This window comes from Gavialis gangeticus, unplaced genomic scaffold (genome assembly GCF_001723915.1).
Source record: "Gavialis gangeticus isolate Ggan-Ray unplaced genomic scaffold, GavGan_comp1, whole genome shotgun sequence".
Classification (NCBI taxonomy): domain Eukaryota; kingdom Metazoa; phylum Chordata; order Crocodylia; family Gavialidae; genus Gavialis; species Gavialis gangeticus.
Genome location: NW_017729003.1, coordinates 10,491,166 through 10,515,892, shown reverse-complemented (window position 1 = coordinate 10,515,892; position 24,727 = coordinate 10,491,166). Strand labels below are relative to the sequence as shown.

The 24,727-nt window shown below is 42.9% G+C and overlaps 1 protein-coding gene across 3 annotated transcripts in view; it reads right to left on the bottom strand.

The window, feature by feature from the left end:
• ADAMTS14 (ADAM metallopeptidase with thrombospondin type 1 motif 14) overlaps window positions 1-24,727 on the bottom strand; it is a 168,317-nt gene that overhangs the window by 49,823 nt on the left and 93,767 nt on the right. For 2 of the 3 annotated variants that reach the window (XM_019507809.1, XM_019507811.1), the window contains exons 5-8: window positions 16,474-16,557; window positions 12,075-12,231; window positions 4,261-4,366; window positions 338-481 (exon numbers count right to left, since the gene is read on the bottom strand). In XM_019507809.1, the coding sequence (XP_019363354.1) occupies window positions 338-481; window positions 4,261-4,366; window positions 12,075-12,231; window positions 16,474-16,557 (491 nt within the window). The remainder of the gene's footprint in view (window positions 1-337; window positions 482-4,260; window positions 4,367-12,074; window positions 12,232-16,473; window positions 16,558-24,727) is intronic. The other variant, XM_019507810.1, reaches the window with a different exon arrangement.

Sequence of the window (24,727 nt, the reverse complement as noted above, 5' to 3'; positions counted from 1 at the left end):
GCCCTTCTTCAGGCAGCTGGATGGGGCTGTACCCACCCTGGGCATCAGATCAGGACTACTGGCTGGATCCAGCCCATGGAGGGACTGGGCACTGCCCATTTGGCCTGCCAGGGAAAAGGTCAAGCACCACAGCTCTACGGAAACACTTGTGGCACCTGCTACACAAGTTTCTTCTTGTTGCTGCCTTCCTTGCTATGTGTCTTTGCAATCAGAACCCTTGCTTCCACTCTCATCTTTCCATGCACACATGCGTTCATATAAATGCCTGTAACATTCATTTGTATACCAAAATCATACCCTAGCTAATTTTAAATCACAATGATTAAAAGTGACCTACTGTATGTATCGGTTCAATTCCTGCTTGCTACATCGGGACCAGTGGTAGCGGTGGAATGCAGCCTGCACTAATGGTGCCATAATGCTCCCCATGCTGGTCTCATCTACGCATCGGTTGCCCTGGCCATCATGTTCCATACCTAACCTGTTAAAAAAGTCTTTGAGTTGTGTTTCTTAGGGTGTGCCATCAAGCAACAGCCATCAGTCAAATTTTAAATGCTGATATTTCCCAAATAAGCCTTAATTAGATTGGACAAGGAAGAAGACATATTCCTGGCACATCTCAAATTGTTTGGACCAATATTCAATCAATACTTTTCCAGCACTCACACAATTCCAGTCTCACTAACAGTGCAAGACAGTGCATGACATACAGAAAGAATATGATGCCCAAAACTGAACTGTCCAACTATGGACATTAGAACTTGGAAGTAGCTACTTGGGAGAACCCTGGCTGATCAGAATGGCACAGTGTAAGTTTTTGTCCTGGCAGAAATTTTCAATACCAGCATCTAATCTCTTCTTAGCTGAGACCCTGGACAGGGATCTGCTAGTAATTTAAGGAGGGCAGATGAGAAAGGTCCCAACAAGAAATGATCCATTTGATTCTAAGAGGACTTCTCAGCATTCATTATAACTAACAGTGCTCTCCAAGTACACTGTAAAGCTGAGCACAGGCAAAAACAATGATGCAGAAATACTGATCAGATTTATAAACTTCATTTAGAGGAACTTTAACCAACAGTCTTAATAATTTCACATGATTTCACCTTCTCATCATTTTTTCCTCAGATAAGTCTTTTTTCCCATCCTGTCCATGTTTCCTTATAGATCTATATGGATTTTGGGAGACTATCTTTCCAGCAGTTTAATGTCTTTACTGTACTTAGTCATAATATACAATGTATATGCTTGATTCAAAGCCACTGATTCACAGATGGTACACTAAGTTAAAGACTCTGTTGCTTTGGCCCAATTAAACATCTGACAGCAGTTTGTTGTAAACTGAAAGCAGATTTGACTGCTCAAGGAACAGCTGTGGGATCTTAAGTAAAGCCTTTGGCTTCATACCAGTTTGTTATATTTAATAGTCATAAATGTCCAAATTCTGCTTCCTGTTTGTGACTCTATTCACAGTTAACATTATGAAGCTAACTCAGTATCTGTACTACCCACCACTGATGTAGTTATCATGCTAGAAACCAGCAGATTATGCTGCAGTTTCTTTGGTAGACACATGTTTCAATGGACACAAAAATAATTTGAGAAGGATAAAAGGAAATAAAGAGTCTCTCCAGGTACTGTGTCCAGAATCTATCCCAGATGCACTAAAACAATCCAGTCCAGGATATTTAATACTTTACATTTGATGAAAAAACCAATGGAGGAGTTGTTCTACTTTTTAATAAAGCCAACATTCTCCTCTGGACTCAACTTTTCAGCCCATGGGATAAAGAACAGCCACTAGGAGAGAATTCTGTCTTCTCCCAAAGCAGGACACCTCCCAGCCAGCATGGGTGTGACTGGCCACTGAATTTTAAGACCTTACAATCCAGAGTCACAAAACCAGCTGATGACATCTCAGTCTCCTCCATTTTTCTATGGACTGTTTCACAAACTTCTGAAATTCTCTTAGGATGGACAAGAAGTGTCCCTTCCATACAAGTCCACAACTTTCCCTTTGCCAGGATAGGATAATTTCTATTTTTATGGTTTACAGTTTTAAGGAATAGTCAATTATGTATTTGTAATAAGCTTAACGAGTATTGTGCATGATTCCTCCTGTATTACAGTACATGTAAATAACTCCCATTATCCCTGCTGGTGAGAATAAAAAAACAGAAGGTGGATGAGATCTATTCTCATTAAGGTTACTTGTTACACTCTCTGACAGAGTGTTTTTTTCCAGTCTAATTGAAGTTACTCAGATGATGGAGATTCTGTCACTTTGTTCACAGCTTCATGGTTCCCATAACCAGGAAGTATGTCCTTTTAGTCACTGTAAGCACTTTTTTTCCCCCAGTTCTACTCCAGGACTCTACTATATAGCAACCTGGGAACACTGTATATCCCACCAAGAGGCTGCTGGTCCCGAAAGAGAAGCAAGCAGAAAACTTGCTGTTGCCTGCATGCCTGTAACAACCACACCAGACTAAGTGTGGGAATTAAAGGCATCTGAATGTGGGGTTTTATTTCTATATAGGAACAATAGATGGCTTTTGAATTTCTGGATGCTTTTCTGCATCTTCACCAAGTATTCATGCTTAGAAGTAAAACGCAGCATTCAAAGGCTTTTGATAGCCACACTCAAGCTAAAACCAAAGCAGCGGATTCTAAGCTCTATAAACGAGTCAGCAGCAAACGCCAAAGCAAAACTACTTTGGAGTGACTCATTAATCCAGCTATGATGCAAAATGACTACTTTCCTATGTTTGCCACTATCAAATGCCACGTTATTATTTTGGAAGGCCATTATTTCAGCACAAAACAGCTTCTCATTCAGAGGGCAAGTCTACTATGCATGTCAGTACAGACAAGCTAGGAGCACTCAACACCCTACTGAGCCATCGGGTGCATCTACATGAGGTTCTTTACTGCAAAGTAGTGTACTTATTGCTCAGTAAGCGTGTACATTTACTTGTGCATGTGCTTACTGTGCAGTAAACCTCACTAATCATGAGTAAATTTGCTACCTGCAAATGCAAGTAGCAAATTTATTTGCAATTAGGTACTGAGCAGTAGTGCTCGGGTAGACGCCTGACCGGGGGCAAATCTGCTCCCAGTGAGCTGGCCACCAGGGGGCAAGAAATTGCTCCCTGCCCCTGGGAGCTGCCTGCTGCCAGGGTGGGATCTGCCACCAAAGCCCAGGCAGGGACAATGTCCCCCTACCCTGGCAGCAAGAAGCTCCAAGCCCCCACTCTGAGATCATGACTGGAGAGTAGGGACTGGGAAATTTTTATTTTCCAGTTCCATGACAGTGGGGCTGGCACTGAGAGATCCTTATTTCCCAGTCCAAGCTCTGAAGTCATGGGGAGCATATGCACATGTAAATGCATACAACTGTGGAACTTGGGCTGAGAGATAAAGATCTCCCAGCATGGGCCCTGAAGTTATGGAGCTGATGCTGGGAACTCCCTGCTGGAGGGGATGGAGCAGCCCGTTCCCAGCCCAGGTCCTTGATTGTGGAGCTGGCTGGGGAACAGGTTGCAGAGCTGAACATGCTGGGTGGGGAACAGGCAATCACAGAGCTGAGCAGGGAACAGACTCTCCAGCTCCTGCCCTGCAATCATGGGGTGGGGGCTGGGAACTGTCCTGGTTAGGGGGCAGGTCCCAGTCCTGTGCCATGATCAGGTGATCAAGGCATGGGGCTTGGAAAGAACAGCAGGAGTGGAGCTGGTTCCAGCCCTCAGCCTCAATCTACCAGTAGGGCAGCTAGGAGCAAGCTGGCTGCTAGCTGCCCCACCAGAGGATCAGGGCAGGGGGGTGGGACCTACCCCTCCCCTGCCGCTCATTCTAAGTCTCATGCCCACAGTCGAGAAGCCAGGGCCAGGAGCTCCCTGCTGCCGGGGGGAGGGGGCACACTGTCTCCACCCTGGCAGCAGGCAGCCCCTCCCCCTCCAGAGGCGGGGTGCAATGTTCCAGCTCCGGCCAGGAGACAGCTGTCTCCTAGCCTGGTGCTTCCTGCCATCCCACAGGTTAGCACCCACAGGGAGCATAGAGCTCCCCCTGGTGGCAGTAGGGACCCACTGCAGGACCCTAGGAATCAAGTGCAGTTTGCTGCCATTAGCAGCAAATCTGCTCCCAGTTCCCTGAATGTGTGGACACCTTCCCAGGAGCTTTTAGTCACAGGTAAACTGCTCCCAGATCTAATGCATGTGTAGACACACCCACCAGGCAGCAGTAAAAAAATATCCAGTGACTCACACATGGCCAGTCTCATGGGCAACCACGAATGCTGAGGAGAATCCATCCTCATGGTTGAGAGTACAGCTGCGTAGAGGGTGGCACATACCTGTGACAGGAGCATAACCTGGAGCAAGACACAAAAAAGAGCAAAAGGGAGGTGGTCATGAGAAGGGAAGAACCACACACTAGAGCTGTTGCAATCATATTTCATGCTCAGCTCCCTGCTGAGACACATGGTCCTTGCAGCTGCCTGGGAATTAATGCAAATGAAGCCTATCATATGTCCCATTGGCTCATATCTCATGGAAGCAAATGGGCTCAGAAAGTATTGAAATTACATATTGTTTGAATCTCACCATACACCCCCACAGTGACTATTACATTCATTCCTGACTAATTCTCACACTAAAAGAAGAGAGGGCATAATTTACATCTTTGACATGTGCATCAGCAACTGCTGTAATCCATGTACCACCTGTTTAACTGGACTGAAAATACATGTGATGCCTTTCTTGTCCCTTTTGCACCTATTCACATCTTCCGCTGAATGTCTGACTTGCCAGTTTCTTCTCAGATTAATCCCATTGTAGTTTCCTTCATAATTTTCCATGCATGATATTGGACCAGGTGGCAGAATGGATAGGTCATAGATTACAAAGCTTTCACCTTGCAATTGTTGATTTGACTCTGGACCAATCAGTAGTTGCTGAAAACACTGATTGTGTGAATAGACTGCCAGTCTCAACCCAGTTAACAGTGGAGAGGTGAACATCACCTCAACTGAGTCTCGTGGGAAAAATAAGTGAATGAATCAGTCTGGAAACCAATCTACCTTCTCAGCCCTTCCTGGTCAAGAATAAGGGGCATGCAGATAAGTCTTTACTGTGATGAGAAGAGAAAACAAACACTACCAATGAAAAATCTTCAGCCCACAAGTGGACCAAATTCTGCAAATGGTAAAACATTTGGCCAGAAGCCAGGGACCATGCACTTGATTTCCAGTGAGGTCACCATGGCTCCTAGTGCCAAGAACAGACTAATGTTAACTGACATATCCAAACATTTGTCATACTTTCCATGCCTTAATGTCAGTACATCCTGACCAACCAGATTGCACATGTTCAAGTACCTTCCCATTCAATTTAACCCTATCTCCTGCTACAGGCTTCAAAAGAACTTGCAGGTCCTTCATCAGTCATGGCAGCCACCATCCCTGAGCCAATGGCAAAGAGCAGCCAAAGCAGAGTACCACTTTGATTGCTCCAGAGAAATTCAGTACAAAACAGGTCACAAAACAGCATCCCAATAAGAGTTGTGTGGCTACGTCCCTTTCAAGAGTGAATGTTAGTGTTCATGAAAATCACAAAAGTGCAAATGAAGCAGACTGATGTGCCTGCATGGCTGATGCATCTCAGCTCAAATCTTCAGCTTCCTTAGAGCCTGACAGCTCTTTGTGTGGATGCAGCTATCCCATCCTCACCTGCAGAATTCTACTACACATACCCTGGGGCTTTCCCAGGTGGAAGCTACCAAGATCCCAAAGTACATGGTTATTTTATAAAATGAGCAACACTTTACTAGAAACAAAAATAGGGCCATCTTTTTACATGTAACCAAGGGATGGAGTTTAGGTAAAGTATCTAATCCCTGTACTTATTGGCCCCACCTCACTCTACATATAAGGCTTTTGCCATGGTTGCGATTCTTTCTACACCTTGACATCACTGAAATTTTTACTCCAAAACCATGACCAGATGTTGGCCCAGAAGGATGCTTTGAGTTTGGATTCCCCCTTCAGTCTTTTGGACTTCTGACTGGACTTGACTGCCCTCTAAATTTTAATAGTTCAGATGAAAAAGAAAGAGAGAGATAAAATAAAGGACAGGGAGAAATCTCTCAAACTTCAGAGCCCCATGTAAAGATAATCTAATGCAACACAAGCAGCAAGAAGGCTTTGAGATATATACACACATTCACCCAAACAGTCTCCAATAACTCAATGCTTCCACTATTAAGTCAGAGCAGGGAGGGGCATACATATCCCCTGGGCTCAACAGTATGATGACATTTGCCCAGTAGTTTCAGATATCTCATCACAACACCAGCCAGAGAAGCCTGCACTCCAGAGCATGAGGACATGATGGGGCTCTACACAAGAGCTAGTGGCCATGCTTACATCTGCTTTCCCTGCAGAGGGTCATTTCCTTCCTACATGATAGAAACATGGCTCTGAAGACAATCCGAAAGAGATCTAGCATATTAACTTGAGCTTGCTGTGATGGCACTAGAAGTCAGGAAATGAGCAGAGAAAGTCATCAAAATTCCCTTGTTAGAAAACGACATGGCTGTCCATGTGCTCCAAGTATGCTTTCAAGTTGACTAAGACAGTCCTCAGGCTGCCATCCCTATTTTGAACACTGACACTGTGTGGTTGCCACTGCAGCTTTTCCAGGAAGTGCATGACTGCCCTAACCTGCTTACACCATGTATCTTCTGAGCCATTCATTCCATAGAAACCCAGCAGCAGTGGAACAACTAATATTAATTACTGTGGAACAGGGTGGAGAGGAAGGATGTAATTCTGCTGAACCTCATCCATAACCTGAACGAATGGGTAGATCGGCACATTGTGAAGCTGGCAAAGCATGAAAAATTAAAACAGAAATAAATGGTTTCCTGAGAACCCCTCCTAAATGAAGGACCAGAGGTTCTGATGGTACTGGACTCCTGTGGTAAAGGCAATTTTAAGAAACCAAATTTCAATCAAATGCTTTTGTAAATGTTTGCTTCCTGGCAGTAGGTGTGCTCATCTCAGGGAGTTCCCAACACCAGCAAATCACTTGATGAAAAGTGGCAACATTAATGATTAAAGTATTCACTCAAAAAGTCTTTCCAGTGACTCTGCAAGCACAAGCTCAGTGTAAAGTCAGAGTTATGTTCAGATTTACCCATAACAACGAGCAGTTACACATAAGGCAATCAGCTGTGTGTGCAAACAAGGAAATGGTTGAGACATGACTTCTCAGCTTCTACAGAGGCCCACTTGCATGAGCCAAAGTCAGAGCCCCAAGAGCCAGTCCAAAATAGGAATAAGTAAGTGGCAGTTGGGAGGCCTGGAGAGCCTAGCAAGGGCTATAGAGCCTAGTGAAGAGGCAAGGTGCCCAGAGGCTAGGAGCCCCGACTGTGTCTGTGTCTGTGTGTAAGGATCCCAGTGAGACTGAAGGGCTCGGAGCTTAAGGAGAGAGGCCAGAGTTAGGGGCCGGGATATAGTGGCAACATGCAACTGCCGAGAGGGACGTGTAGTGAGGCCCCATGATCAGCAGGCCTAACATAAGACCCTGGGAAAAAGAGCACAAAGTGAGTCCCGGTGAGCAGGGGGCTTGAGGGTAGACCCTGCTAACATGGGGACCAGGTTAGGTCCAAGTAAGCCTTCAGGCATTTGAGGCCACAGGTGGGCCAGAGGCTGATTGGGTGGAGCCCCTGAGGAAGTGCTTGCAGGTGAACAGTGGGGCGAGTCATGAGCCCCTTATTCAGAGCAGATAGGTGAGCAACCCAGTGAGGGACTAGAGGCAGAGTCACTCCAGTGTTCTGCAAACTGCCCAGCACTCGCTCGGATGAGGGTCGCGAGAGATGCCCAAAAGGCCACACGCTTGCTGACTGAACAGTGCAGGGAAACAAGCCCCAGGACCCTTCGGGCAAGGGCAGGGTGAGTGTGGCCCCAGGAAAAAGAAGGGGCGGTATGAGAGTGGCCTTGCAAAGGTGCAGCATGAGAGAGACAGTGTGAGAGAAGGTGGAGGGGGAGAGGCCTCAGTGAGAGGGGGGTGGTATGAGTGTGGCCCATAATAGGGCAGAAAGCGAGAGGCCTAACACTGGGATGAGTTGAGCCCAGACTCAGGCCAGAGCAGAGCTCAGCTGTTAGGAACATCTGTGAGGCTTGGGATGCAGTACAGGGGTAGTTGGAGCTGCATACATAGGCCCAGGAGACCAGGGAATTCAAAGTGCAGCCTCCCACATAATTAACACCTTAATTATGTGTCATCAAGGCATGGCAGGCTAGAGGCAGGTGAGGAGACTAGCACTGTGGCTAGTCAGGGGTTCCCACTTTGCCACACCCATGCTGAAAAAATGGCGGTGGGGCACTTTGAAATTAAACACATTCAATGAACTTTAATTCAAAGCACCCTGCCACCATTTTTTCAGTGCAGGGATGCTGCTGCATATCATGTGACGCACGATCAATTTTAATTAGCACAGGTCACTAATTAAACCGCTTGTTGCCGCATCCCACAGCATATGTAAAAGTGCCCTTTGTTGCTATGGTTATTAAAGAGGGATTTCAGTCAAGAGAACAAAACAGAGACCTCCCTGAAACAATCTGAAAGAGGTAGTTCAAAGCCTGAGCTATATGGAGCCCAGAATAGAAGAAAGAGTGGCTAGGAGCAGGGGAGAGGAAAGACAGTTGCCTCTTACTGGGCTGCACTGTCAGATACAGCCGGTTATGGCCACATCACTGGATACACTGGCATTACTGAAAACCCAGCCCAGTAAAGAGAAATCAGGTGGGAAGAAGTGTGGACCAGGACAGGAATTATCAGGCCTCTGACTGGTATGACCAAAAGACTTTAGAAGGGCAACACTGAGGCTATACAGCTAAGCCAAGATCCAGCCATCTCCCAAGCAGCAGTTTCCTAACCTCCTATTAAGAAGAACTCAACATGAAGTAGTTTATCAAATACCTGACCATGATTTTTCATTGCATGAAATATGTATGCCTACTGAAAGAGAATGGACAGGGTAGTATTATTCAGCCAATACATTAGTCAACTATTTTGCCAGTCTGAATCAATAAGTTATTTAACAAATAATGTTAATGGTAGTCAATCAACTCAATAACTGATCAAGTACCATTCACGGATTAAATTATTTGCCAAATAACAGCCATTTTCAGTGTCTAATGGATTTGAACATTTTTTCTTATGTTCAGCAACTCTTCGTCCACTGAAATGATATTTTACATAGGACTTCTTTCCACTGGGATTTTCAAAGTATGATTTCTTAAAGTAATAGCTTTCTTGTTTTTCAAACACAGTCAAGTCACTAGCCTTCCACAAGTAAAATCTGCCTCCCAAGCTCTTTTCCACATAGCCTTTTCTAAAAAAAAAAACCAGTTTGGTAGTTCTAAATGGGAAGCATTTATTTTTCATCCAATCTGAACTTAAATAGCTAAGCAATTTTACTCAAACTTCCTACTAGACAGACAAACTAAATTACTGTCAGAAAATGACCAGTGTGCAACTGCTGACAGCTTACTGAAAACTTCCACTTAAAATGCATGTCCAAAAGGTAACCAAGATATTACTGAATTAAGAAAGTGATATTATGATACTGAAAATATTTTAACAATATATTTTAACAATAATATGGCCAGACCTTAAAATAGTGTGTCCAGTTCAGGCCAAATAATTTCAAAGGGTATATAGAATAAAGAGAAATAGTCCAGAGATGGACAACAAAAATTATTAGAGACTATAGAATGTCTTCTGTATGAAAACTGAGTCAATATATTTAGGATGAATGATGGGATGGGATTTAGGTGCATGTAAAAGTGTATGCTATAGAGGAGGTCACTCTTCTCTCACAACATAAAACCAAAGAAAGGGAATAGTGAATGTACATAAGAGAGAATAAAAAGGGATAACTTTATATGGAAAATATTTAACCTGTGGGCCTCATAGTAGGATGCAAAATATCGCTAGATATTTATATGGTTAATTATAGTGTCCCAGTTAACAATAACTGGTATTTAGGGATACATACAAACCATTAAACATTTGGATTTAGGAGGAAACTTCCTCTAATTGCATGTTATCACATTATCATCCATTATGAAAACTTAGCTATTTTTCTGATATATCTGGCATTAGCTGCTGTCAGAGAAAGCATACCAGCTTTGAAGAATCATTGGTCCATCTGATAAGTTCAGGCAAAGATGAAGCCTGAAAAATTTCTGCCCAGAAGATGAACATTTTGGAGCAATGAATATACGAAAAGTAGTTCTAATCTAACAAATAGTCATTATTAACTATAGTGCCCTGTGTACCTGATGCAGAGGAAGTGAAGAAACGTTATTCCATTATAGTATTAATACACTTTTTGTCAGAAATTGATAAGTTATGATCCCCCCTGTCCATTGCTTGGATGCACTGTAAGGTCTTACGCGCAGTCTATCTGCATATTAGGACAGATCTGCTCAGCCATGCTTCCTAGCCCTCCCACTACCAGGGGAGAAGGAAGAACAGTTTTTGATGAAGAGTCACAGTAAGTCATGCCATGCCAACAAAGCTGGGTGACATCATGAAGGACACATGGGACACAACTGAAAACAAATTTGCCCTTTGGAATTATATAGAAAGGAGGGGGATAAAAAAATAAAGATGAGAGACCAGGGACTGGAGTGTCTATGGAATGTATCTTGATTCCAAATTGTGGGTTGGAGATTCTCACACTGGGATTTACCTGCAAGCCTTCATCCAGTTGGAAAGAGAACCCCTCTGTCACAGAAGCCCCAGATCTCCCCCCACCCAATATAGTCTTACAATGCTTTTTCCTTTTCACCCTGGGATAAAAATCACAGGCAAATCCCACACTGATTTTTTTAAGTCTCCTTCCCACCAAGATAGAGTCTTGCAAGTCTCCTTCATTTGTCTACATGCCAAAAAAGCCCTTTAATCTTTTTATCTGGACACAGACACTTGGCCAGGAAGATTCTGGAAAACTGAAATAAAAGTATTTCAAAAACATAGCTATACAATTCTAAACCAAGTTTCCAAATGAAGGAGGGTGTTATATTTGACTTCCCCAAGAAGTTCTGGGCTCTGAAGTCAATGGTTTAGTGCTGTATTCTTTGCATTTTGAGCCAGGCATTCTACTTTGTGATACAGACTGTTCTGACACCCAATACCTCAGTCAAGAATGTAATGTAAAGACCTTAATGACCTCTGGGTATCTACTGTAATTAATCCTCAAATTCTCTATCAACTAAAGACCCTTATTCACAGAAAACCTAACAAAGATTAGCTCATGTTTCTTTTCCTATGCCTGCCATTAGAGAAAGAATGAGTTGGGGGGACTTTGGAATCAATCTTTTAAAGGTGATGGTATTAACTATCCTGGAACATGCTACGATAAAAGAAGTTAACCCTCAGAAGGCCTGCCATGTACATTTGTTTTTCAGAATAAACATCAATATCAAAGCCTCTACATTAAATTCACTCGTACCTGTTCGTCTGAGCTTTGGAATTCTTATGCTGTCATCACTGCTTGTAAGGCCAAGGGTCAACAGGAGTCTGCAAATTGCAAAGGCATTTGGCATACTACTCAAAACTGTACCTCTGGCCCTGAATTTTTGGAACATTCTCATTCTCAGCTCTATAGTGACCAAGAAATTGGCTCTGTTAAAATCAGTTTGTCATATATTGGGATTGCAGCAGTTTTTCAACAGGGCACAATGAGATGTCTTAAAATAGTAACCTCTTTTTACATTTCATCTTACTGGCTTTGCCCTTTTAGTTTTACCTGGGACAGCAGCCATGGGTAAGTATCTAATTGATAGGGATTTTTCCATTTGATTTTTTTTCCAGGTCAAGGTAATACTCCAGTTTTGTCTTGCCTCCATTTGTCCTATTAAATACTATTTTATATAACTTTTTCCAGAGTCCTATTGGACCTAAGGTCACTGAGACAAAGACTGTGTCAGTGGAAAATCCTTTTCAATTGCTGGCTTTCCCTCAAGCCCAGCACACTGCACATACCTGATGGAGATAATACAGTACCTTGCATACCTGCGGGACCAAAATCTTGCCTGGTGAGGAATACTGCATGGTCATGGTATTCGACATGCTCTGGATCCGAGCGCTGCTGGGAATGAGCCCAGCGGCAGACCTGCTCCAGGCTCCGAGAAGGGTTCCCTCGCTCAATCAGGCTAACAGACTAGTTGGGAAAGAAAAAAAAGGCAAGTAGGTTAGCAGGAAAATAACCTTAGCCAGAGTCTGGGGGCAAATATAGGAAAGATTTCCAGATAGAGAACCCCCTGACATTTTAGATATGCAAAACCATCACCACCAATGGAGGCTGCTGATATACAGTAAACAATAATACAGTAAACTGGAAAGGCATAATTTGACCAAGGACTTAAAGGTAAACACCTACTTCTTCTGAAAAGCTGTGTTAGTACTTCATACAGAGCACAAAGGATCTGACTTTTAAAATGACCCATAGTTAGTAAGCTACATACCACTCAATCTATTGCAGAAAAACTAAAGGCTGAAGCATTGCTGTCAAGAATGCATCCTGTGGTTTCAGGAAGTAAAAGGTCAGAACTCAGATATTAAGCCATCCTGTGACAAGATAACAAGACTGCAGCCTCTAAAACCTTAACAGTTCCCCCCCTGGCTATATGGCTGCTCAGTAGCAGAACAAAAGGAAGGAGAGGCTAAGTCTAGGCAGTAGGGTACACTTGGGTTGGTGCAAAGTTTAGGGGATTAGTACCCAATAGTTTTTTGACTGAATTGCTCTATGATTTTATAGCTAATAGATTAAAAGCCCTTCAAAGCACTGAGGCTTGGAGCTTTGTTTCCACTGGTAAATGTTCATTGATTTTTCATATCACTTCCAGTAAAGGCACCTGGTTCCAATTTTTAAAGGCATTTAGGCACTGTTCTGCACAGTGCTGCAGGACTTTGGTAACATAGCTTAGTCCCATTTTCAAAAGTGACTTAGGCATGAAAGAGCCTAAATTTCACTGAAAGTTAATGGGAGCTAGACACCCAAGTCATTCTGAAAATGTGATTGTACTTGTCACTTAAACCTGGCAAAACTGAGCGTACCAATGCCCAGTTTTGAAAAACTTGAACCATACATCTAAGATCCTCATAAACCATCAGCATTTGAGACTCTGTGATTCATTTACAGTAACTTCCTTGATTCTAATTTTATTTTCTTTTACCCCCCTAAATCAATTATTGGAGCAACTATTTTCTAAAAAGTCTATGGAAATATTCTTACCACAAAGGTCTCAACTCCTATAGTGCATCTGCTTTGCAGACATTTCTATCTGCTTCACTGGTTATAAACTAATTGTTGAACTGACACATCTTTAAGACTATGAGAAACTTTGTCTCTTCTGTGATTTTTTTAAAACTTTTTATAATATAAAATGCAAATCAAGAAGCAAAAAACAAACCTAGGAAGCTGGCTTGAGATTTCAGGGAAAGCTGGCAGCTTTATCAGTAATCAAGAGGAAACATTAAATCTGTTTAATCTGTCATAGGTTATCAGCCAGGGGCTATATGAGGATTCCAGCAGCAATTGCTCACAGGTATCTAGTAGCTGACTGAGCTTTTCCTCAAATGCGGATTCAAACATCTGAGCATTACCTTCTAGGGTTGCCAACCCTCCCGGATTGGCCAGGAGTCTACTGGAATCGGTATTGATCTCCCAGTGACTATTGAAAGCAATCCAGGAAACTGATATTGTGAACAGGTTGAACAGTATAATTAATTTCATTATGTCATGGTGGGGAAAAGAATCTCCCAGAATAGCTCCCCTCCATTTACAACCTCTTAGCTGCCACTTTTTGATTTTTAATTCTGTCTACTTTCAATATATCATCACTAGGCTAGACCAGGCCATGAACCTGATACCTGCCACATTGTATGCTGTCTCAATCTTTTCCTTATACCCCTGGGAAATAATGAGAATCATTTCTAGGGTGCACTGTGTTTCTGCTCACCAAGAATATTTATGTGGTAACCAGTATTCTCCTGGAAAATGCTAGTGGTTTTTTTACCTACAACAGCTTACACAATGTCTCTTTTCTTCAGCTGGCAGGATTATTTATGTACTACACATAGAAAACTACACTGAAGAGTTGGTCTGCATAGAGATGCATGAATCTTCCAGCTATGTTCTCAACAGGGTAATGAATTGCCTTAAAAAGTGCACCAAATTGCATTATGTTCTAAGGAAAATGCTTTTAATATCACATTCAAACAAGCTTTATAAAATCTCTTCTGACAAATCAGTCAAAAAAAAAAACAGCATTAAACTCTCCCATGCTTTTTCTCACCATATTTATCCACTATTAAAAGCTACAGTCTTTGAGTGTTGTAGTCTAGTGAACAGCCCCTTACACAACTGCTAGGTCAAGGCCAGAACTTCAGAAACCATGGCCTTAAGTCTCCAAATAACCTCCAGGGCCTGCCTGTTTTGCTCACCTAACTCCTCAGGGGCCACTGCTAAAAAAACAGCTTAGCACCAGCTCTGTTGTATAGACACAGGCATTTCTTAAGCAGCTTCTTAGCTAGAGAAAACTGTGGCTTCTCCATTTCCAGGAGCCTGAATAAAGGATCCCCCCCCCCTATTTTTTAATACCAGGCAATTCATGTTTTGCCAGAAACTTCCAACAGATTCTTTTTAATTGTTTCCTATTCCAGAACTGATACTGAGTGACTCAGGTAAGTCTGAATGACTGCCTAGTAAAAGGAGTGCTTTTATGCATTTAAATATAACACTGCCAGCAACCAACAGACCAGTTACACTGATATAAACATGAAGTTAGTTTGGCTCCTTAAACTTTGTATGTAGACCTTCTACTGCAGGACCTTTAATGAGAGTATCTCAGAGTGCTCCACGACAGCTGGGAGGTCTCACATCAGCCTTGTGATTCAGATACTATTATCCCTACTTTGCAGGTGGTGGCATAAGCACAAGGAGGTCCAAGATCACACTGCAAATAAGTGACAAATCAGAATTTGAACCCATAAGACCTGACTCCCCTTCATTCAGAGGCAACCTTGTCCCATGAGTTGACCAGAGAACTAATCCTATGTTAAATATTGGCCTTACCACTGATTCAGTGTGCGACCCTGGACAATTTTCGTGGCCTCTCTGTGAGTTGGCTTTCTCATTTGGAAGAACTTACCTGATGGACCTTTATAAGGATTGGTTAACCTTCATCCCAGGCTGTAAGGATGTGAATCACCAGGTCCCAATTCAGACAAGCACTTAAGTACTTAAAACCATCTCTACCCAGGACAGCATTTACGCAATTGCTCAGCTGGACTGCAATGTGTCTGGAGCATGAGCAAGAGAGCTGTTATGAATAGCAACAATTTTCTGAATCAGGGTTTAAGTGCTCAATATTATTGTCATTAGACTTTATGCCAGACTTGCTTTGAACCATTTCCCCTTGGTGAATGGTGACAACTGACTGTTGTGCCTCTCCTCAAAATGAGCCCTTTCCTTGCAGCTGTGTACAGTAAACAAAAAAGCATAAGCCAAATTCTTTAAGGTCTAAAAAAAAGGTGCTCCTCCTATCTGCACAGCAGTGTGACAGAAAATCCCTGCAACTAAAAATTAACTTCAATTCACCAAATAAGATGATAATTACAAAGAAATTAACTCTGCTGCACTCCACACAGACCCAGCTCAGTGCTGTAATTAGCAGCCACAGGGATACTGTACCATACAGATATGCTCACGTTTGCTTTCTGTAAAAGGAAACATTTTGGAGTCTAGAAACTTCCGCAAGCCTCACATGAGAGAAAGAGTCAAGATAGTTTCCATTCCTTTCGCAAAGCAAGAGCATTTTACAGCTGCTAAAAGCAAGTGGAACACTGGCAATTTTTCATATTTAAACAGAAATCCATCGCCCTTTAAATTTTAGCAAAAGATCAAAAATAGCTATTCAGAGCAAAGAATTTACCTTATTCTACTCAATTTTACACTGCTACTCTCTGGTATTGCTCTAATAATAATTTCATCTGCATTCAAAATGAACTCTTCTCCCCCTTTTTTTTTCCATCTTCCGAGGTTCTGTGTTGAAATCCCGTTTGTTGCAGACTTTCTGTGGTTACAACCATATTGCAAGAGATTTGGATGTCACACATCCTCACAGAGGACTGGTTCAAGGAGAACCATGGCTGAGAAGATCCCTAATTCTAACAATAATATACAACTAGACTGAGTCATCCTCCCAGACACATGCACACCAATCTAAAAGCAGCAAGTCCAGACAGAAGGGAAAATTGGGGGGTGGGGTGTTATTTAAGACGTAACCCAGTCTGGACATTCACTGCCTCCCTAAACTTAAGCCTGATTACACTTTATATTATGATCTCCCTCCCCCATGCCCCAGATGGCATCTTCTGCTCCCTCAATCCCTGTCCTTACCTGTCGGTATCCCACCATAATCATTCTGACCAGAACAATGTTAATGTGAACACCCAGGGACTCATCGTGGTATATTTCATCCACCTACAGTGAAAAACAAGACAAAAACACAGTTAAAATAATGCAAATCCTTTGAAAAATGAATTTAGAAGATCCAGAATACAATTATCCTATTACCTTTTCTATCCCACAGAGCCATGTGATCTCAGAGATACTCTGCAGATTGCTACCCCAGGGATATACCCATTTCATTTGCAGATACTAGATGTGCTAATATCAGCTGCAGTCTTTGCCTTTCCTCTTAGTATATATCACTAATATATTACCCAAGTCTACATTTAAAGCATTAACACATACATATTCTATATGCAAAGATCTCCATGTCACAGTTATTGAGGTATAGCAGGAGGGTTTATGCTATAATCTGGGTTCAGAGGATATGATGCAACAGCCTTTACTGTAACAAAAATGTTTGGGTATTTAAAACCTTCAGGAGAAAAACCATCCTTGTGCATGATGCAGGTAAAGGCATGATGGGATCTAACGCATGGTCCACACAATTGCATCTCTTGCAATGCCACAAATATATGGCAGGAGACATGACTGTGGGTGCTGGTGTATGCTTATTGCTGGTGCAGGGGAATTACGTCCCCCTCAGCTGATGGGGCTCCCAGCCATGCCAGCACACCATGTAGTCCCACAGCAAGGAGCCCCATCAGCTGACCTGGTCTCCCAGTTGGGGGGGCACCTCCGGGGTCCCCACGGCAGGGATGCTGCAACTGATGTGGTGTCCCAGCATCAGGGGTGGTTTCATTCACCCCCATGGCTGAGAAACTGCAACTGACTTCATGCACCAACTGATAGGGGTGTCTGAAGCATCCTCACAGCTGAGAACCCTATCAATTGATGGGGCTCCCAACCACAGAGGCATGTGCTCCTGCAGCTGAGAGCCAGCGTCAGCTGGGAACTCCTACGCTCAGGATTGCACGCTGGTCCTCCCAGCTGGGAGCTCTAATTAGCCAATGTGGCTCCCAGCCACGAGGGCCCCTGGCCACACATTCAATTAATGGCATGATAGGAAGCAGCTACAAAGTTATTACAGATATTCTGTGGAAGAAATGTTTAGCTGATTCCTCTTTTTATCACACAATTAACTGAATAAATGTGTGGCCAGGTAACCACTTAAAGTGTAATTAACTGGTTACACTTATCATGCCTTAAATGAAATGTGCAGATGGGGCCAGTGTCTCCAAAGCATTTTGTTGCTAGCCCCTTAGAGCTGAAGCTGTTATACATGTAGTGTAGCCAGTGACCCAACCTATTGCTGTGTGGTGAGACTCTACCATACAAGTCTGACATGCCCTGACACCAGAGGTGGCCAGGGGTGCCTCTAAGACACACTCCTGGAGTGTTCTCACACCTTTCAGGTGCCCCTCTCTGCTGTCTGCTGCTTCACCACTGACATAGGCGATGCATAGGGGGGCAGGGGGCACTTCCCCCCCACCCCCCAAGATTGTCCACCACCAAAGCTGCTGCTGGCTTCTGCAGACAGTCACCATTTACACACACCCCTCGCTGCTGATGCAGCTGGTGGTGGCTACAAGCAGTTCCCACTTGCCGCTTGCCACCTTCCCCCCCACGACCCTGTCCCGCTGCTGACACCACCAGCAGCAGCTGTGAGCGGTCCCCGCTCACCCCCGTGATGTCCCCCAGTCTCAGGAGGCACCAGTCGTTCATGACTACTGAGAATCGACTGAGATGCTCCAAAGTTCACCTCCCTGACCTCTGGTACCTCAACTTTACCTGCCTCACCTAGGTCTTGCCAGCTGAACAGAAGGGATGCTGCAAACTAGCAGAATCACACCCTTATCCGGTCACATGCTCAGAAAAGATGGATTCACTCTTCTGGATAAGAGGCCTGCTAGTATGGTCAAATACTCTGAAACCACACTTAGCCTGATTATAAGCAAGTTAAAAGATAACAGAAAGATTATAAAAACAAGAGCAAACATAAGAAATCAGTAATATGTTGAGATGCAGACGGAGGTATAAGAACACACAAACAAAAGACAATATCAGAACAACAATTTGACCTTACCCTGCATCTTAAACCTAAGACTGCAGCTCCTACCTAGCTCAAGTTAGAAAACACCTTATGCCTCTGAACGTTCTGCCAGGACCTTCTGCAAGTTCTCCAGTTAGCCTGCTTTACTCAGCCCCCTGACTAAGGCCCTAAAGCTGCTCCCTATTCCTGGGGAAAAAATGAAAGACCAAAAATTCCTCTCAAAGCAAAATGTAAGTACAGTTTCTTATCTGATAATTTACATACATCATCCATTGGATTCTTGGGGGAGCCCACACCATATATATAACTTCCTGTCCCTTCAAAGGTGTATGTTTACCAGAATAAAAGTCTTTTCTGATATAATTACAACCAAGAGAATACATGCATCCTTTCAACCACAAAGATTACTAATCCAATATTCTAAAGATACTCTCTCACACTTAATTTCCCTCCTGTGAGAAATATCCTCCCAAATGATATTCTTACAAGTCTCTTCCTTTGAAATGTCTGGAAGGGCATGTTGGATGACTAAACAAACTCATGTCAGACACTCATTCTCAGCAATTACTTCTATTGTGAATAGGTGAGGAATACAAGGTACTACACATTCTTGCCTGAAATACAAAGATATATAAAAATTACATCCTTACCAAATATCACAATTCAGTCAAACATAATAACAATTAGGCTAAATATAGCAGTGGCACTATCTATACATAAGGACTACACATGCCATATCAGTAAAACAAACTCAAGAAAACATGCATGACATCCCAAGAACCCTTCAAGCACTGTACATTTGTGACAGCAGGCAACCAACATAACTCTCAACTGATGGCAGCAAAAATAGTATGCAAGGGATGGATGCAGGCGAAGGTCAGGAATGTTTTGTGGGTCCAGCAATCCAACCGGCTGGGCCGTCATTCAGTGCTTTAGAATGGGCATGAATGCTTTGATAAATCCCTGCACTAACCTCAGTCCTCCAAAAAAGCAGTTCCTGCTCATCCCCTGTAAGAGTCTCAGATATAAGTTTTCAAAATGTACCTTCTAATATCCCAAGGTGTACTGGGAGGTCCTGGTAGAATTGTCTTTGTTCCACTGCCAAGAGATCCTATCAGGGGTTATTTCTCAGTGGTAGTTGATAGCAGTACTTTCAGGGTCACCAGCAAATCATACAGAGATAAGAGGAATTTGGTATACTGAGGGTATGATACAATTCCTCTCACTCTCACTTTTCCCTCTAGCACACAGGTCTCTTCCTCCCTCTCTCCTTGAACAAGACAGCTTGAATTCTACTGTATAAGGTCTCTCCAGAACACCTCACCTTCTCCCTTTTCCCTCTTACTTCCATGCCATTCTCTTCCTTTTGCTTGCTTGTTACACAATTGACTTACGGAGTCCTCCAATTCCAGTTCCCATTGGAGCAGGAAGGGGTAAGATAACCTTCCCTCCATTTATTTAAGAAAAATATTATAAAGCAAAACCAATAGCAAGATGACAAGGGTAAAATATCCTTTCTTTCAGGGGCACCTATCACATAACCCAAATGAAAACTGGAACATAGTGGTTTGATTGTCTTCAAATATGGCAAAACACAGACTTTTCAAAAGAAGTAACACTAAATAAATATTTTCTCACACACACACCCCCACACCCTACATACAGCCTGTTTAAATAATCTCCATGGTGATATTTAAACTCTGCCCCAAAGTCCATCTTAAATCCATTCCCCCTCCTTCCCTCACTCCTATTCTGCTTCACAAAATTACACACAGCTGGATACAGAATTAACATCTTCCCTTTTTTTTAATACATCTCATTTTAAGAGGCAACATTTTCAAAAGATTGTGTTCTTTGCTGCCTGATGACATTGCTGCTGTTGTCAGTAGAGTCCAAAATAGCCCAATTTCCAAAGGAGATTACGTCAAGTATAGAGCATCCTGGAATGAGTGGCTGCCTCCAGTGGAGAGGTTGAATTCATTGAATGGAAGGAAATGTTTCATGTCCTAATAGCTTCATGTTTTATGAAGAAAAATGTCTTTTCTGGGAGAGGTGAAAGATCTTATCAAACCAAGTAAATTAGTCGTTTGCAAGTCCATATCTGTTAGTTACACCGATGAGTCAAATCTGACCTACCACTTCAGAAGCCACAGATAAATCCAAATGAAACAACAGTATAGTTTAAAGGGCCAGGGCCTTTTTAGGAAACAAAATTTAAAATAAAATATACATCAACATTTGTAGCTACAGGCAATCTTATAAAGGGAAAAAATACAGCCTTGTGACATTTTCTTTCCCTTTTCTAGATGCCTAAAGAAGGTAGGAATGGATGCATGTACCCACTCCAAACTCTCTAAATAAAAGGATTTTCCTCCATGTGGTTTTTTAAATTAAAAATTCAGGTCTTGAATCCCCTGTTGTTTCCTGGAAGAACGTTGGCCTGCTTGAGAACTAATAAGACCATGGCACTATATACCAAGCAGCTCAAACTTGACTAATTGAGTGGAAAGTTGCTTTCTTACAAGCTGCCTACTTGTTTTTTTAACACCTATTCCACTCAAGTGTACATAAAAAGATGAGAAAAAGTCTATGTCTTATTAATCAATGCCCAACACCACTACAGTTAAGAAAAGGACTCAAAACACACTAGAGACCTCCAACAAAGATAAAAAGGAAAAACCAGATATTCTTTAAATATCTAAGATGAAGACAAGCAGAAAATGAAAGAAACCCAAAAGACCCCCAAAAAACCTGCAATAAGAACCTGCGAATCCAACCTGAGACACTTTCAAAGAATTCCATCATTCAGAAAATGCTAAGTATTTTATTAAATCCCATAAACTCTGACAACCATCCCCATCAACTGCCTTCAGTTCGGCATAAAAAGTGGAGGTTCCCAAAAATCAACTGTCAGTTTAGAGGCCTTCCACCTTTTGTTATACCCAATGGAAGGGGGGAAAAATGAGTAAACTCAAATTGTTTTCTTTGCTTTAAGCAAGCTAAATCCTATGTCTACTTTCTCATCGCTGTTCCCACTGGTCATTGTTCCCCCCTGCCGCATGCCCCCCCCCCTCCAGCTCAGGCCAGGCAAGCTCCAGCTGGCAGCTCACGTCCCCTTCCCCATCCTTCAAGGAAGGGGTTTTTTTGTAGTATTTCAGCAAGCTAGTAGATGCAGGACAATTTTGGGAACTATGGAAATGTGCCATTTCAGTAGAAAGAGGCTCTGATTGATACCTATGCAGGTACTTGTTGGGATTATTACCTCTGTCATGAAATAATCTGTACCTAATGCAGCAAAAATAATCCTGGGCCTCAATTCTGATAGACTCCCAGTCCTGGGTCTCAAGATTTTTTGTTAATGTTGCTTCTTCTACTTCCCCAGTACATAAGTTAATCCTTTCTTCTTAGAAGCTACTGGTGTATCCAGTAACAACCCCCTAGCTCAGCAATAGGCAACCTTTTCCAGCTGCGGGCTGGAATGACCCACCTCACATCAGAGGCAGGTGGGTGAGCAGGTGCTAGGAGCCATCCTCACCTGGTGATTGTCTCCACAGTAGCACAGGCAGAGTGCCCACAACCAAGAGTGCCCAGAGTCACCACTGAATGCCACTGAAGCCCACATCCATAGGCTGCACCCAGCCTATGGGCCATAGGTTGCTGACCCCTACTCTAGCTGGTCAGCTTCACCAGAAAGAAATTTTAAACAAAAGGACTACAGGGTCTAGCAGCGACACCTGCAGCCTTCTATAAATACTTTAAAATCTAGTTGCTTCTGGGAGATGTAGTTTAACAAAACTAATACTTTACCGCAGTGCACACAAAAAGGAAGTTGTCTGAAAAGTGGACAAGTAAGTCTGAAACAGTAAGAAAGCTTTCTAAAATGGCTTTGTTAATTAAGTCAGCCACTAAGGAAAACATCTGCACAAATCCCAAGAAAGCAAGTCTGTATGTACAGCTCCAGTGACAAAACATATACAACTGCAAGAAGCACATCTGCGGCCCTCACCCACTCACAAAACAGATGTGAATTTGGCAGCAAAACTTGTCTATAAAATATTTTGATTTTTATGTCATCAGCCTTGCTTTTTTTCAAATGCCTGTCATATTAGCATTGCTACAGATGGTGGCACAGACAGAGTGGGACTGGGAGTGATACGGGATTATTCACAGCTATCTTGTCTAGTAGGCCCCACTATCTCAGCTAAACCTCTGGAAATACAAAAACCAATTGCATCTGGAAGTCATAGAACCATAGAATCATAGAAAATTATGGGTGGAAGGGACCTCAGAAGGTCATCTAGTCCAACCCCCTAGTCAAAGCAGGACCATCCTCAGCTAGATCACCCTAGCCAAGGCTTCATTTAGCCAGGTCTTAAAAACTTCCAAGGATGGAAACTCCACAGCCACTCTGGGTAACCTGTTCCAGTGCTTTTCTACCTTCCTCATGATAAAGTTTTTTCGTAACATCTAACCTAAACTTCTCTTGCTGCAACTTGAGAACACTGCTCTTTGTTCTGTCATCTGTCACCATTGAAAACAGTCTAGCTCCATCCTCTTTCGAACCTCCCTTCAGGTAGTTGAAGGCTGCTATTAAATCCCCTCTCAGTCTTCTCTTCTCCAGACTAAATGATACTAGTTGCCTCAGCCTCTCCTTAGAAGTTATGTGTCCCAGCTCTCCAACCATCTTCAATGCCCTCCACTGGACTCTCTGCAACTTGGCCACATCCTTTCTGTAGTGGGGGCCCTATATCTGGACACAATACTCCAGATGTGGCCTCACCAGTGCAGAATAGAGGGAAAGAATCACTTCCCTCGATTTGTTGGCAACTCTCCAAATAATGCAGCCCAGTATGCCATTAGTCTTCTTTGAAACAAGGGCACACTGTTGGCCCATATTCAGCTTATTGTTTACTGTAACCTGCAGGTCCTTTTCTGCACAGCTGCTGCATAGCCAGTCGATCCCCAGCTTGTACCGGTGCATAAGACTGTTCCCTTTTAAGTGCAGGTCTTTGTGCTTGTCATTATTGAACCACATGACATTTCTTTTGGTCTAATCCTCCAATTTCTCTGGGTCTCTCTGAATCCTAGCCCTACCCTCCACTGTATCTACTACACCCCCTAGCTTGGTGTCATCTGCAAACTTGCTGAGGGTGCACTCCATCCCATCTTCCAGGTTACTGAGGAAGACATTGAACAAAACCAGTCCCAAGGCTGACCCTGGGGCACTTCACTTGATACTGGCTGCCAACACATCCTCACATGTTCATCAGATTTAAGGTAAAGGTGAATTTATGAACTGGACTGTCAGGAAACATATTAGAAACTGACTGTCAAAACACGGTAAAAAGGTCCAGTATATCAGTAAGAATGGTAAGCTAATTTAAATACTTTTCCTTACTTTATCCAAGACAGAAATATAGATCTTTGCCTCTGTCACAAGTTTCCAGACTGTATGAACATTTTAAATATATAACCCAGATTTATGGGACCTTTTTATGGTTGAAATTGCAGATTCTGTAAAAATTCATGCAGATGTTGTATGAATCCAGAATTGCAATTTTCCACACTAGTTGAGTACTTTTTAATGTATGGAGCCTATAGTTTATGGACCTGTTTTATGTCTGAAAGTTCATCAGTAAAAAAACTGGAGTGCTGGTCAGTTTTGAATAGTACAGAGTGTGTATTAATCATTCTCTTTGTTGTTTAATACAGCCACCAAGAAATCCTTATGTTTGCAAAAGTATCAATTTATGTCCTGACCCTCCAACTTCCTGTATACAAGCAGACACAGTACACAAGACAAGCCCAGCAATACCAAAAAAACAAGCCTTTTTCACTTGCTGCTTCTCCACATACACCCAGGCCAACCAATTAGCACATGCTCAGGATCACTCTGGGCACAGACAGCAGTTACATTTATCATTTGATTGGCCCCCTGAAACCGCTCTACAGCCATGCTGTAACACACATGCATGGCTGCAGAGCACTTTGAAAGTGGCAGATCATGTGACAAATTAACCTTCATCAAATGAGGGATCAGAAAAAGGTGCTCCACTTTGGAGTGCCTTAGGGAACTTGTGTTCCCTAGGGTTAATCTGTAGCATGACTAGGGCTGTCTGCAGGAAGGGAAGGGCAAACTGAAGTGCTCTGGGTCAAGATTCAGGGGGGGCAGGGGGAGAGGGATTTGAC